The sequence below is a fragment of the Archocentrus centrarchus genome, chromosome 19, assembly GCF_007364275.1.
Source record: "Archocentrus centrarchus isolate MPI-CPG fArcCen1 chromosome 19, fArcCen1, whole genome shotgun sequence".
Classification (NCBI taxonomy): domain Eukaryota; kingdom Metazoa; phylum Chordata; class Actinopteri; order Cichliformes; family Cichlidae; genus Archocentrus; species Archocentrus centrarchus.
In genome coordinates this window covers 24,848,326-24,864,024 of record NC_044364.1, presented here as the reverse complement: position 1 = coordinate 24,864,024, position 15,699 = coordinate 24,848,326, and the positions used below count along the sequence as shown (strand labels likewise).

Sequence of the window (15,699 nt, the reverse complement as noted above, 5' to 3'; positions counted from 1 at the left end):
AACAGAGCTAAGTTCCTGTGGGACTTCCAGATACAGACAGACAAATTTGTGATGGCTAACCAACTGGACATAATAGTGGTGGACAAACAGAGCAAGAAAGCCATAGTGATAGACATTGCAATACTAAGTGATGGAAACATCAAGAAGAAGGAACAAGAGAAGGTTGACAAATACCAAGGCCTCAGAGAGGAGCTGGAAAGGATGTGGAAGATGTGGCAGGGACCCCCAAACTGGGAGAATGGCTCCAGCAGATTCCAGGAACAACATCCGAGATCTCTGTCCAGAAGAACACAGTCCTGGGACCAGCTAAGATACTGCACAGGACCCAAGCTTGGAGGACAAAGACTGCCCACAGGGCAAGATGGGATTTAAATTTTTTTTTTTTATAAGGAGTGCCAGCTAACTTCACTCAGAAATGGAAAAAGATGTGTAAGAAAAAAAAAAAAGACGAGGAAGAAGAGAGGTTATGTCTGTGTATATTCTCAGTCATCCAGGTCATAGTAGTCTCTGGAGCTTGAAAAAAGGCGACTGGACTTCTTTTTGTTTCTGGAAGACATTTCACCTCTCATCTGAAAGGCTTCTTCAGTTCTCAACCAAGAGAGGTTATGTTTAAATGTAAGGACTGCTCAGTAGCATTTCATAAGCTGTAAATTTGAGACCTGCATGTAATGCCCTTTTTAAATGAGATATTAGAACTGTATATGATGTGAAGTTAAGTTTTTCATATTGTGACACATCATGCAAAAAAAGGTTGTATGAAAATACAAGGCAGTTTACTGCAGGATAAACAGGTTAGCCTTTCGTACTTTGGTAAATTTACAGTAAAGCACTATGTTTGACCAGCTGAGGTATTCTTGGTCAGTGCTAGGTTACAGATGAGCTAAGTCATTCAATAGTGTCTTGGAAATTGTTATGGGGTTTTTAAACACATATCTCATTAGTTTCCTTCCAGAGTCTTCCTACCAAACTTGTTCTGTACTGTGTAGCTCTCTTTGAATTTCTTGATGATAATTCTTACTCCAGTTCTTGATGCTTGGAAACAATGATAACTTTGTATATCCATCTCCTGCTTTGGGAGCATCAACAATTGTTTTCTCAAGTCTAAACTGATTTGTTTTGTTTTTGGAATAATGATTTATCAAGTGACAGCTCAAGTTACAAGTTGCACAGCAATGGTTTGTGCTATGGCTCAATAAAAAGGTCAGATTTTCAATATTATTTCAGTTAATAATGTTGACACTGGTAATTTTATTTTTTTCTGACATAATTCTGTTTTTATGTATAAATAAAAATAATTTATGCTTTCTTAGTAAACTTATTTTCCTTTTTTACTCAGACCATAATTTATAAAATTATAGAGAAAAGGAAACGGGACATTTTCTCATAGACTTTTACACAACCAGAAGTATTTTTCTGCAACCACAGACGACATCCCTGGTGGCTATAAGAATGCAAGTTCAAGACACTAATACTAGTATACTAGTTGCACCTGTACAGTTTATGAATGCAGCTTACTAACCAACCAACCTTAACTGTTAGCACTCTAAATATGGTCACTTCTAGCTCTAAAAAAACATGTCTGTAGCCAAAATGCTAACACTGAAGGTTCAGAACAGTATCTTAAACCAATGGGTGTGGCTCACTTAAAAACAGAAATGCTCTCAAAGTGGTTTCATTAACATGACAATGAGTTCAATGGATTTCAGATCTGCATTCAGCAGAACACACCTGACACTGACAGATGACAAAGCAGAATCTATGAGGTATGTTTCTAACAACTATGGCTATAATAAGACAAAAGGCAGGAAATATTAGTATGTTGCTCCTAATAAAAGTAAGTCAGACATGAGTTCTGATAATAAATGATTATAAACTCGTAAGTAATTTCAACCAAATATTTCATTATAGCACTGTATACGATTATTTGTAGTTTTTACTTCATCTAAGCACTAGTCACTAAACTCACTGAGCACTTTATTAGGAAACTTCTACTTATAGCAGATAGTATCTCCATTTTCTCTTAAAATTGAGAACCCAATGCAGCCTCCAATATCGGAAGTAGAACTCAACTTGGTCTTCTGCTGTAGCTGACCCACCTCAAGGTTGAACATCTCTCTTTTATATCACTGCAGTCACATTTTTCTACATTCTGATGTCTGATGTGAACATAAAATGAGGTTACTGTATCTGCAAGAAATTATGCACTGCACTGCAGCCACATGATTAGCTGAATCAACATGATGGCAATGTGGTAAATTATGATCCCCATCAGTCCAGAAAGACAGTAAAGAGGGATATACATTACCACGTCAAGTCTCTATCCTATAAGTTTGCAGTATCCCTCAGTTTCCCAGTCAGATCCTGTCTTTATTATGACATCTAGTGTCAAAATGACAGCATAAAGCCTCAGTGTGAGGGTTCAAAACCCTTCATGACTTTGATTATCATGGGTGGCCTTACCATCTTGATATAGTCTATGATAATACATAAATAAGCTGACACACATGTGATACATTCTTAGGATCGCCCAAAAAGCTGCAGCCTTGTTGCAACATGCCACCTAGCCCAGAAAATTATACATACACTTCCACCAGGCACTGGACTAACCTCTCATGAACTTTGCCCTTTTCATCTCCCAGGGTAACAGTGACAGTTCGGACCTTGTGTAGCTCAAAGTACGGGTCATACTGATGGAAGTCAGAAGTCACCCAGCCTACCCAAACACTGCTGGGCTCCTGACCTGGGAAGATCCGAACTGAATAGTAGTACTGCAGAAAGAGCAACAGGCACATGAAGTCCTTTGTCACAGAAACTTCCTTGAAGGGATTCACAATAAATTATGGCATTGTAAACCAATACAAGTTATGACACTTTTGTCTATTATTTTGTGTATTTTAAACCAGGTTCAGCAAAAAACATTAATCTGCTATAAATCAAGCTACATTTGTTAATTGGATTTATGCTACTTATAATTAGTAACAGTTGTCTTACAGTAGAGGCTTGCATGAGGAATTCATAGCCATCTCTGTCATCAACCGTCACCTCTTCAGACAGACGAGCAGATGAGGGACAGCTGTTGTCTAGCTTATTTCTCTTCAGAGCCAACCTGCCAGATTGGATTGAGAAATAAAGACAATGACTGAAGGATAAGATGTGCTAAAGTTCAAAATCTTGGATAAATATCACAAAAGTTACATTTAACAATGAAACTCGTTAATGTAATTTTGTAAGTGAGTCAAGGATATATTGAAAGGACAGAGGGATTACCGTTGTTTGAATTTGGAAGGCTTCTCCTGGTTATAATCTTTGTGGTTGTTGAACTCATCTCTGTCGGGTCCATTAGGACCATTATGATTGTGAGACGACTTCCTCAGGACCTCAAAGTCTGATACATTTTCAAAGTCCTCCAGCTCCTGCAGAAACACACAGCTGAATGCCTCACATCACCCAGACTTTATAGTTCATGTCACTGGTTTTGTGATAACTTCGTTCAGTGGAGTTCATTGGACTTGGTAAAACATTATCCCACGGAGCAAAAACATGTTGAAAAGATGTTGAAAATTATTTTGCACAACTAATGTATATGTCATGTAGTGCTGTGTCAGGCAGGCCCAAAGCAGGATTCCAGAGGCAAAAGCTAAACTTAGATTTCAGCTTTATTAGCGAGAACGTAGAACATGAACAGGGCTGGTTGGGAGCCAGCAGCACAAAACACTAAACTCACTTGAAACTTGAACATGAATGGGAACATAAATTTAAACTTGAACATGTACATGTGCATGTGCATGAACATAAGGGTGAACAGCGGGGGAAGCCAACGATGAGGACACAACAAGGGGAAAATGCAGACAATGTATACACATCGGGGTAAATGAGACAATTGGAGAAAGCTGGAGAGCGCAGGTGGAGAGAATTATACTAATGTGACAGGGATGAAGCAAAACTCAACACAACAGGGAACAGGTGGCTAGGAAAATAAAACAGGAAATGAGAACTAAATGCAGAAAATACAGACATGACCTAAGCACAGGGGACTTTACAGGGGGGGATGGAACACTGAGGGAGAACCTAACCAAGCAACTATTGAACTAAATATACAAACATAATGACATCAAGCAACCAAGGGTCAAAAGAACATTCCCAAAACAAAGCTCAAAAGATCAAAAACTTCAAAATGCTGAGCAACAACCCAGGACCATAACAGTATAAATTTTGTCATAACGACTCTTTAACAGAGTCACTATGACTAACATAATAACTTCATTAATTTTAAATAATTTTAATCTCATAGGTTGCAAAGCTTCAAGAGAAGCTGGGTGTTGGATATTAAGATAACAGTGTGCTATAAAATGCCACCTAAACCCAGAGCACAGGCAAAATTATTGGATGAATATGTGACTCTCATACAGACAACTGAGCTATTGCAGCAGCAAAATATGCTTTTGGCGTTGCCACAACAACGGGAAAACTTTAAAGGCTTTGTCAACATCATTATGGTGTCAACAAACTTCAGAATAGAAGTGATAACAAGAGAGTTGCAACAGATCAAAATGAGCCTTCAGTTTACACAAAAGGACATGAATGACATAAAAGCTGAAATTGTTGAATGCAATAACTCATTGCATTATGATCTATTCAAAGTGTGTCACTGACAAGATGGCATAACAACCCGGTGATTGACGGCAATGTGGGGTCACCAGAGGAGACCTGGGCCGAAACGGAGAAGAAAGTGAGGACAGTTCTGTCAGAAAAACTACAACTGCAGCAGAAGATCGAGACTGAGATGGAGAGGTCCCACCCCACAGGGTAATTTGGTGGTGAAAGATCAAGGCTCATAGGGGTGAAACTTGTGCGGTACAAGGACAGAACGCCCACTCTATAATAGACAAAGTCACTCAAAGGGCCAAAAATCAATATCAACTTTACAGATATGGTAAAAAGAAAAAAGAAGGAGCATTCAATATGACAATCCTGACCATCCTTGCAACAGTACACCACAAACAACTTAGAGACAATCATCAATCTCTCTTATCTCTTAGAGATAATCATCAACCAGGTATGATAACTTCGTCACAACAGATATCCCTCACAACCATCCTACTGTTTGTAATTTTCTACAAAGGTTTGTTGCGCAAAATGATGTGGAGCTTTTCAATATGCTCAACACAGGATTTCAAGAAGGACACTGATCGGGATAACTTTTTCCTCAACACCACAAATAGTTCCTATTATACAGATGAACTGTTTAACAGTATTATCAAGACTGAAAACAAACATTAATATTCACTTTATATTCACTTTAAAAACAGAAACCTGTACTCCAACTTCTATAGTATCAAACATACCGTATTTTTCGGACTATAAGTCGCTCCGGAGTATAAGTCACACCAGCCAAAAAATGCATAATAAAGAAGAAAAAACATATATAAGTCGCACTGGACTATAAGTCACATTTTTTGGAGGAAATTTATTTGATAAAATCCAAGACCAAGAACAGACATTTCATCTTGAAAGGCAATTTAGAATAATAATGGATTAAAGAACAGGCCGAACAGGGTTACGCCTACGGTATGCTAACATAACACATTCAGCTACATGACGCATAGACTACGAACTGAGTACGTATCTGGTATGTTAACGTAACATTAACAGTTATTCAGATAACCATAGCATAAAGAACATACTAACAAGTTTACCAAACCAATGCATTGAATTCTTCATCCTCGGTGTCACTTCTAAAAAACTCTGCACACTCTGTAGGTAGACAAAGCGCCGCTTCCTCTTCTGGATCACTTTCGTCAGACTCATCGTCAGTTGCAGTTCCGATTATTCTGGCCTTTCTGAATCCTGACAGGATGGGTTCGGTTGTCACTGAAGCCCATGCTTTGTTGATCCATCCAATGACTTCCAGGAAATTGGGTGGCGCATTCTCCTGGTTGCCGTGAAGCTGTGCTCTCCAGCCATCATCCACTGCGCCCACAGGTTACGCAAGACTGCCTTAAAGCTCCGGTTTACAGAGATGTCAAGTGTCTGAGTATTTTGGTTAATGTGTTAATAATTTCACATATAAGTCGCTCCGGAGTATAGGTTGCACCCCTAGCCAAACTATGAAAAAAAAAAAAAGTGCGACTTATAGTCCGGAAAATACAGTAATCTCAGTCACTTTGCATGGCCTCTTAATATAATTGCAGCATCAGAAAGCTGGAATTAATAATGAACCAGCTGTCGCTTGTTTGATTCCTGGCTGCTCCGGGCTGCATGCCAAAGTATTCGTTTTGTGGGCTGCACATTCATTATATCAATCTCATGTTCCACCACATCTAAAGGTGTTCTGTTGGACTGAGATCTGATGACTGTGGAGGCCATTTGAGTACAGTTAACTAATTGCTATATTCAAGAAACCAGTTTGAGATTATTTTAGTTTTGTGACATGGAGTTGGAAGATGCCACCAGAAGATGGGTACACTGTGGTCATGATAGAATGGACATGATCAGCAACAATACTCAGGTAGGTAGTGTCATTTAAACAATGTTCAACTGGTACTGTGGGGCCCAAAATGTGCCAAGAAAATATCTCCCCAGTGTCACCCATTGTAGCCAACCTTTACATGGAGGAAGTGGAAACTAAAGCACTGGGTTCATTCAAAGGGATGGCACCTAGCCACTAGTACAGATATGTGGATGACACCTGGGTCAAAATCAAAACCCAAGAAGTAGAAGCCTTCACTCGCCACCTCAACTCAGGGGATAAATACATACGTTTTACCAGGGAGGATACCAGGGATAATAGGTTACCATTCCTGGACTGTGCAGTGCTTATTGAGAAAGATGGAAGCCTCAACACTGACGTTTACTGGAAGCCCACACACACAGACCAGTACCTACTCTTTGACTCCCACCACCCACTGGAACACAAATTTGGGGTGATCAGGACCCTGCAATACCAGGCAGAAAGTGTTCCCTCTAAGGCAGAAGAGAAACAAAAGGAACACACATGTCAAGAAAGCCCAAAACGTGTGGTTTTCCCAACTGAGCTTTCATCAAATCAACCAAGATGCACAGGAAAGAAGGTCAAACTCAAACTAGCAAGAATAAGAATGACAAGCGGAAAAACATGCCGCATTAAGCTGAGTTAAGAAATCAAAAATAATGTGCACTCAATTTATACATATAAGCAGCAGAGGCTGGGAAAAAGATTGAATTTGTGTGTGTGATATGAACAGAATTTGTTACCCTCTTTGGTGAGAAGAGGCTGCCGTTTGGTGGACACCTGGATTCGGCACATTCTATGGGCATGCTCAGTCTGTAGAAGGTAATGTCAGTATAGCTGCTCTGTGAGCCAAAAGACTTCTGGGTGACCTTTAGGCATGGACACGACTCTACTGTCCCATCTATCCTTGTCACCTGAAAAAGAAACATCTGTTCTGTCTGCATGTTTTAATCAACTCAGCTTATTTTTTGGTGATTAATTCAAAAAATTTTGTAGGGAAAACATATTATTGATAATTATTGAAATGTATCCAGGGTCCTACCCTCACCTCAATGTGTTGGTGGTTGGGGGGTACGGGTACAAACTGAGGGAGCCTCTTGCTGAGCCACATGGTGACATCCCGGTTCATGTTAACAGCAAACGGTTCATAGCCTTCCTGCAGCCCGCAAATGGTGAAGTACTTTAGAGTGCTGACATCTTTACCAAAGTTCATTCTCCCAGCCTGACACACACCCAGACTGCAAACCGGAATAAAACCTGTGACAGACAAAAACAGTCAAATGCTATGACAACGTGTTGTATATTACTTATGGAGCCTAGTAGATAGAGCGATATAAGAAAAATGTCAGATTAACAACAGTTAGTGCTCCTTAATCATCAAAAATCCATCCATCCCATCCATCCATTCTCTTCCACTTATACGGGGCCAGGTCGCGGGGGCAGGAGCCTAAGCAGAGAAGCCCAGACCTCCCTCTCCCCAGCCACCTCTCCAGCTCATCCAGAGGGACCCCAAGGCGTTCCCAGGCCAGCCAAGAGATATAATCTCTCCAGCATGTCCTGGGTCTACCACGGGGCCTCCTCCCGGTGGGACATGCCCGGAACACCTTGCCCAAGAGGCGACCAGGAGGCATCCTAATCAGATGCCCGAGCCACCTCAACTGGCTCCTTTTGATGTGGAGGAGCAGCGGCTCTACTCTGAGCCCCTCCCGGATGGCCTCACTCCTCACCTTATCTCTAAGGTAGAGGCCTGCCACCCTTCGAAGGAAACTCATTTCTGCCGCTTGTATTCGCTATCTTATTCTTTCGGTCACTACCCAAAGCTCGTGATCATAGGTGAGGATAGGAACGTAGATCGACTTGAAAATCGAGAGCTTCACTTTTACACTAAGCTCCCTCTTCACCACGACAGACTGGTGCAGCGTCCGCATCACTGCAGAAGCAGCCCCGATCTGTCTGTCGATCTCCCACTCCCTTCTCCCGTCACTCGTGAACAAGACCCCGAGATACTTGAACTCCTCCACTTGGGGCAAGAACTCGTTCCTGAGCCGGAGTGGGCACTCCACCTTTTTCCGGCTGAGGACCATGGCCTCAGACTTAGAGGTGCTGATTCTCATGCCGTCCGCTTCACACTCAGCTGCGAACCATTCCACTGTGAGCTGGAGGCCACCCCCTGATGAAGCCAACAGGACCGCATCATCTGCAAAGAGGCCACCAAGGAAGAAGCCTTCCACCACCTGGCTACGCCTAGAAATTCTGTCCATAAAAATTCTGAACAGAATCGTTGACAAAGGGCAGCCCTGACGGAGTCCAACACCCACAGGAAATGAATCCGACTTATTACTGGCTATACGGACCAAGCTCTCACTGCGGTTGTACAGAGATTGAATGGCCCGCAACAATGGGCCAGACACCCCATACTCCCGAACTACCTCCCAAAGGATACCCCAAGGGACACGGTCGAATGCCTTCTCCAAGTCCACAAAGCACATGTAGACTGGTTGGGCAAACTCCCACGCACACTCGAATATCCTTGAGAGGATAAAGAGCTGATCCAGCGTTCCGCGACGAGGACAAAAACTGCATTGTTCCTCCTGAATCCGAGGTTCGACTAACGGACGGACCCTCCTTTCCAGCACCCTGGCATAGACCTTACCAGGGAGGCTGAGGAGTGTGATCCCCCAAAAGTTGGAGCACATCCTCCGGTCTCCCTTCTTAAAGATGGGGACCACCACCCCGGTCTGCCAATCCAATGGCACTGCCCCAGATCTCCACGCGATGTTGCAGAGGCGTGTCAACCAAGACAGCCCTATAACATCCAGAGCCTTCAGGAACTCAGGGCGAATCTCGTCCACCCCAGGGGCCCTGCCACCAAGGAGTTGTTTAACTGCCTCAGTGACCTCACCCGCAGTGATGTTCAAGTCATCTCCTTCGTCCCCAGACTCTGCTTCCACTACAGAAGGCGTGTCTGTGGGATCCAGGAGGTCCTCGAAGTATTCCTTCCACCGTCCGACTATAGCCTCAGTTGAAGTCAGCAGCACCCCACCCGCACTATAAACCGTGTGAGTGGAGCACTGCTTTCCCCTCCTGAGTCGCCTGACGGTTTACCAGAATCGCACTGATGCCATCCGAAAGTCTTTTTCCATAGCCTCACCGAACTCCTCCCACACCCGAGTTTTTGCTTTGGCCACTGCCCGAGCTGCATCCCGCTTGGCCTGCCAATACCTTTCAGCTGCCTCCGGAGTCCCACAGGCTAAGAAAGCCCGACAGGACTCCTTCAGCTTGATGGCTCCCTTCACCTCTGGTGACCACTATCTGGTTCGGGGGTTACCACCACGACAGGCACCAACCACCTTGAAGCCACAGCTCTGAGCAGCAGCCTCAACAATGGAGGTGCGGAACATGGTCCATTCTGACTCAATGTCCTCAGCCTCCCTCGGAATGCTGTTGAAGTTCTGCCGGAGGTCGGAGTTGAAGATCTCCCAGACTGGGGCTTCTGCCAGGCGTTCCCAGTGCACCCTCACAATACGTTTAGGTGCGCCAGGTCTGTCCAGCATCTTCCCCCACCACCTGATCCAACTCACCACCAGGTGGTGATCAGTTGACAGCTCAGCTTCTCTCTTCGCCCGAGTGTCCAGAACATATCTCGGCCGCAGATCTGATGATACGATTACAAAATTGATCATCGACCTGCGACCTAGGGTGTCCTGGTGCCATGTGCACTTATGGACATCCTTATGTTTGAACATGGTGTTTGTTATGGACAAACTGTGGTTTGCACAGAAGTCCAACAACAAAACACCATTCAGGTTCAGATTGGGCAGGCCGTTCCTCCCAATCACGCCCCTCCAGGTCTCACTGTCATTGCCCACATGAGCGTTGAAGTCTCCCAGCAAGACTATGGAGTCACCAGATGGAGCACTCGCCAGCGCCCCGTCCAGTGACTCCAAAAAGGGTGGGTACTGTCATTCGGCGCATAAGCGCAAACAACAGTCAGGACCCATTCCACAGCCCAAAAGCGCAGGGAAACTACCCTCTCATCCACCGGTGAAAACTCCGACGTACAGGCAGCAAGCCGGGGGATACAAGAATACCCATCCCAGCTCGCCGCCTCTCACCGAGGGCAACTCCAGACTGGAACAGAGTCCAGCCCTTCTCCAGGAGACTGCTTCCAGAGCCCAGGCCACGCATTGAGGTGAGCCCAACTATATCTAGCTGGTATCTCTCAACCTCAGGCACTAGCTCAGGCTCCTTCCCCACCAGAGAGGTGACATTCCATGTCCCAATAGCCAGTCTCGATAGCCGGGGATCGGTCCGCCAGGGCCTCCGCCCTCGGCCACCACCCGACACACATCATCATCATCAAAAATATTCTGACATATTTGCCTGTGTGGACCTCACATCAAAGAAGCAGACTCTCAGAAATTAGGCTGACAGATTGTTCAGTTGCTGTCTTGATAAAGTATCTGAGCTTCAGGGCTATTAATAAGAAGGAGGTAGAAATATAAGACAACCATTCACAGCTATGGGCCATTAATAATCACCAATTAACCTTACCTCAGTAACTGCATGTCTTTAGACTGTGGGAGGAAACACACGCAGACATGGGGAGAACATGCAAACTCCACACAGTAAGGCCAAGGTGGATTTGAACCCCAGACCTTCTAGCTGTTCTTCTCACTGTGAGGCAGCAGTGCTAACACCACCATGCTGCCCAATAGACTAGACAGACTAATTAAAAATAAATGGTTTCACCAGTTATTTACTTAGAAGAAAACTTGGGTCACAAGTCCTCTGCTTTGCCCAGTTGGCATGACTAGTAAGACTTAGCAGTGTCTCTACTTTTTTCCCAAGTCCATCTGTTGTCCAAGACAGAGCACTAACCTTCACTGACTTCAAAGTCCTTGAAGGCCAGCTCAGATCCAGAATCATCCAGCAGCACTTCTCCATTGAGTGTGAACATCATGGTGTGCTCATTCAGATCCACCATGCAGCCCACCACATCCCCTGTCTGCCAGGCTCGACCAAAGTGCTCATTACCTTGGTGCCAGCGCTGGACCTACAAAAGACAAGTACATGCAAACAGGGCTCAGGCATTCAATTACAGTGGTTGAGATTTAGTGGTGTCATTACAAAGGCTGGTACTATTATTTTACAGCTAGACATTTCTATCCATCAGGAAGAATATTCTCTCTTTCCTAATTTCTAGGATATGCTTGCCAATTGTGAACTGAAGCAATGCCATCCATTTATTTTCTACCCCTTATTTAGGTAAAGGGGACAGCCATCTAAAGCAGTAAAGTTGACTAGGTCTCTTTCTCCTTGACCACTCTTGTCCAGCTCTTCTGGGGGGGACTACCAGGTCTGTGCCTGGTCACCTTGGGGTCTCCTCCCAGTTGGACATGCCTGAAAGACCTTGACTAAAGACAGCCAACTGCATAATTGCAGACACTGTGGTAGTCCATCCATCAATATTCAGTTCCACTCTTTGCCTGCTCATGTAAAAGATCCTGAGATAAGTTTTTCATCTGGGGTAGTAATTCTTCTCCAACCTGAAATGAGCAATCAATCCTCTTCCAACTGAGGACCATGGCCTCAGAATAAGAGATTGCATTTTTTTATAAATGTAAAAGACTGACCATAGATCTGACCATAGGACTGTGGGACATTTTTTTTTTAATGTAGTTAATTTAAAAAGAGTCTTCTGCATTTTCTTTTCTTTTCTTTTTCATTCACATTATAAATAAAAAATAAATGAATGACCTGAATGTAATAAATAGGATTTGTTTTATAACTGCATATGTTTAAAAATGCCACCTTAAAGCCATCAAAGACAAAGGCCTGATCATCAGAGCCCAACTCCTGGTCTGGTAGACATCCTGGTCTGGCCCAGCCAACCCTCATCTCTCCAGCAGTTAGTACCTGAATGACAAGTAGGACCATATTATCAACTGTGGAAACTGTACTCCATATAATAACAAGCAGTGTATACTGCTTTGTGTACACAGAGAGTTGGAGATAAATGGGTTAGTAATGTCTTTTGACCTTAAAGTTTTGCATTTCCAACATTGTGTCGTTAATCTCTTTCAACCTGGCTACATCATCATAGTAAGTCATGCTGCAACCCTAACCTTGTATAGAGGGGTTATGTTCTGAGTCTGGATTAAACCTGTTTGTAAAGACCACATTTTAACTAATTATTTTTCGGACAATATCCACTATGATCCAGATTCTCAGCTGAGGGAACAATGCAAGCTTGTTTAGCTGCACAAAATGTCTGTTTCGCATTTACAATATCTGATCCCCTACTGAATTTGAAAGTTTGCTAACTTCTAAATACATTTTTGTGGTAGTTTCCGTTTAATAGAGAGACAGAATATCAACTAAAAATCCAGGAAAAAAAAAAAAAACATAGTACATAAAATTTATAAATTGATTTGAATGTCATTCAGTGAAACAAGTATTTGCTCTTTATAACCCAGCCAGAATTCTGGATCCCACAGATTGGCTATGTGCCTGTGTGGCACACAGATTACAATCAATCAATCAGAGATACTCTTGATCTCAACTTGATATGTGTATAAAGCACACAACTTCTGTTCTGACTTCCTCACCAACATGGGCAAAGACCAAAGAGCTGTCAAAGGATGTCAGGGACAAGAGCGTAGGCCTGCACAAGGCTGGAATGGGCTACAAGACCATCGGCAAGAAGCTTGGTGAGAAGGTAACAGCTGCTGGTGCAATTATTTGGAAATGGAAGAAATATAAAATGATGAGCAATTGACCTCAGTCTGGAGCTCCATGGAAGATCTTCCCTCATGGGGTGACGATGATTAAGAGAAAGGTGGTGGATCAGCTCAAAACTACATGGGAGGAACTTGTTAATTATCTGAAGGCAGTTGGGACCACAGTCACCAAGAACACACTGGTACCACACTACGCCGTCATGAATTGAACCTATGGATTCACTCAACCTACCGTCTTTGGAGGAAAAGAAACACTGAGTACATTAGGACCCAAAGAACACCAATTCCACAGTCAAGCACAAATGTGGAAACATTATGCTTTGGGTCTTTTATTCTGTTAAGGGTACAGGACAACTTTGCCACATTGTGCATTGTACTGTGTATAACTGCGCATGTGACAAATAAACACTATCTTGTCTTATCTTACATTGAGGAGCCAATGGACAGGGTCATGTACTGTAAAATCTTGAACAAGAGCCTCCTCCCCTAAACCAGGATACTGAAGCTGGGTCGTGGATAGGTCTTCCCGCAAGACATTAACCCAAAATATACACCAAGGCAACAAAGGAGTGGCTAAAGAAGAAATACATTAAGGTAATGGAATCCTATAGAAAATGTGTGGAGCGAGCTGAAGCTTCAAGTTGCCAAGCAGTAGCAAAGAAACCTAAATGATTTAGAGAGTTTCTGTAAAGAGGAGTGGGCCAAAATTCCTCCAGAGATGTGTGCAAACCTGACAACCAACTACAAGAAATGTCTTATCAATGTGCTTGCCAGCAAGGGTTTCTCCACCAAGTACTAAGTCATGTTTGGTTTGGGGTTCAAATGCATATTTCACTCAAATCAATTTATAATGTTGGTATTGCACAGACTACAGAAAAACCCGAATTATGCATTAATGGATTCAGTTTAAAGTTTCAGATATCTAATGCATAGCTGTTATTTCAGCAACAGGACCACCGAGGGTACACTGGGTGACCAATCCATAATATTATCTAAAGAATTTATAGTTGTCGGCCAGAATTCCTCTTTTTTTTATATGCTGCAGGTTCATGTCCAGCGAGGAGGCAAAGGAGTGGCATTAAAAAAATATTCCAATTTCCTGTGGTCATATTACACAACATCATTGAAAAGATCCTGGAAAATTTTACTTATTGTGAGAATGAATGTCATGGTAATTTGGGGCTTTTACTGATTTCTTTGAACTGTTCTTTTTCCACGGGGGAATGATTGTACAGCATACAGCTTTAATTACTTTAAAAAACAAGAGTTGGGTGCAAAAGGTTCTACAATGTCTTTTAACTTGACAAGGCCAAGGCATGTTAATTTCTCCTTAGTAATTCTACTGCCCTCACCAGGTGCTCTACAAAATGCATGGTCTAGACAGTGAGCTAAACACTTGCCCAACAGAACACCTGAGATAGAAGCCAATGTTAGATGTCCTTTTTGTGAAACTGTAGACATTGATATAAAGATAAAGAAATCAATGACAGTGTTACACTGAAATTACTTATACTATGAAATAACATAAATTCGCACCAATTACACACCCTATTCAATACACGATTGATTAAAAATAACTCTGCAACATTTGGAAGACATTTAACGATTACATAGTTGCTTCTGACTGGACATTGGCCTGTACAATGAACTTAATACTCATCAGAAAACTGTCCAACTGAAAACATACATACAACATTCTGTGAAATCAAGACCACAAAGAAGAGGATCGATTTCGATTCCACCATGCCTCTCTGCACTGATGCACCTCCAGACAAAATGGAGGATTTGCCCTATACATTAGTTTTAAGACCCCCATACCACTAGGTGTCAGTATAACAAACTAAATTTACTGGGACCAGAACAGTGCTCATGGTTGACTACAACTGGTAGTTTCTCTTTGCCAGATTTGACAGCACTCATTGGAACGACCAACGGGAAAGTCTAAGGCACTCAGTGAAGCTCTAGGAACAAGAACTGTAGATGTACACAAATTGGGAAGGTCTCTTGAAGTCATTTCTAAACAACTGCAGATTCCAAGATCATCAGTTTATACAACTATACATAAGTACAAGTTATTCAGATGTGTCACCACTTTGACAAGGTCTGAAAGAAGACCCAAACTGTCAGCCTCAGATGAGAGGAAATTGGCTAGAATCTTCTGGAACAACCCAAGAACTGCCAGGACTCAAGCCTGCAATGAACTGTGTTAGGGATTATTTTTTACTCAGTGAATACAGGACATATGTTTAAAGGTAAAATTCCATTAAAATAATTAATAAACTGTGGATCAACCAAATAATAAACAATTAAATAATACATTAGACAGAGAGCAACTGATCAGAAAGTTCTAGACTAACTTCTCTCTTTCAGAGCATCTTATCTCGAGGACCGGCCACTGAACGTACAATTAGAACATCGCCAACGTCACCATGTTCTGTCATTAATCTGGACAAGATTTCTCTGTAT

At 42.7% G+C, this 15,699-nt stretch overlaps 1 protein-coding gene across 1 annotated transcript in view; it reads right to left on the bottom strand.

The window, feature by feature from the left end:
* ryr2a (ryanodine receptor 2a (cardiac)) overlaps positions 1–15,699 on the bottom strand; it is a 375,294-nt gene that overhangs the window by 241,380 nt on the left and 118,215 nt on the right. Inside the window, 7 exon segments of the mRNA XM_030754826.1 lie at positions 2,608–2,768; positions 2,992–3,106; positions 3,268–3,413; positions 7,234–7,404; positions 7,539–7,747; positions 11,372–11,546; positions 12,305–12,409. Of these exon segments, the coding sequence (XP_030610686.1) occupies positions 2,608–2,768; positions 2,992–3,106; positions 3,268–3,413; positions 7,234–7,404; positions 7,539–7,747; positions 11,372–11,546; positions 12,305–12,409 (1,082 nt within the window).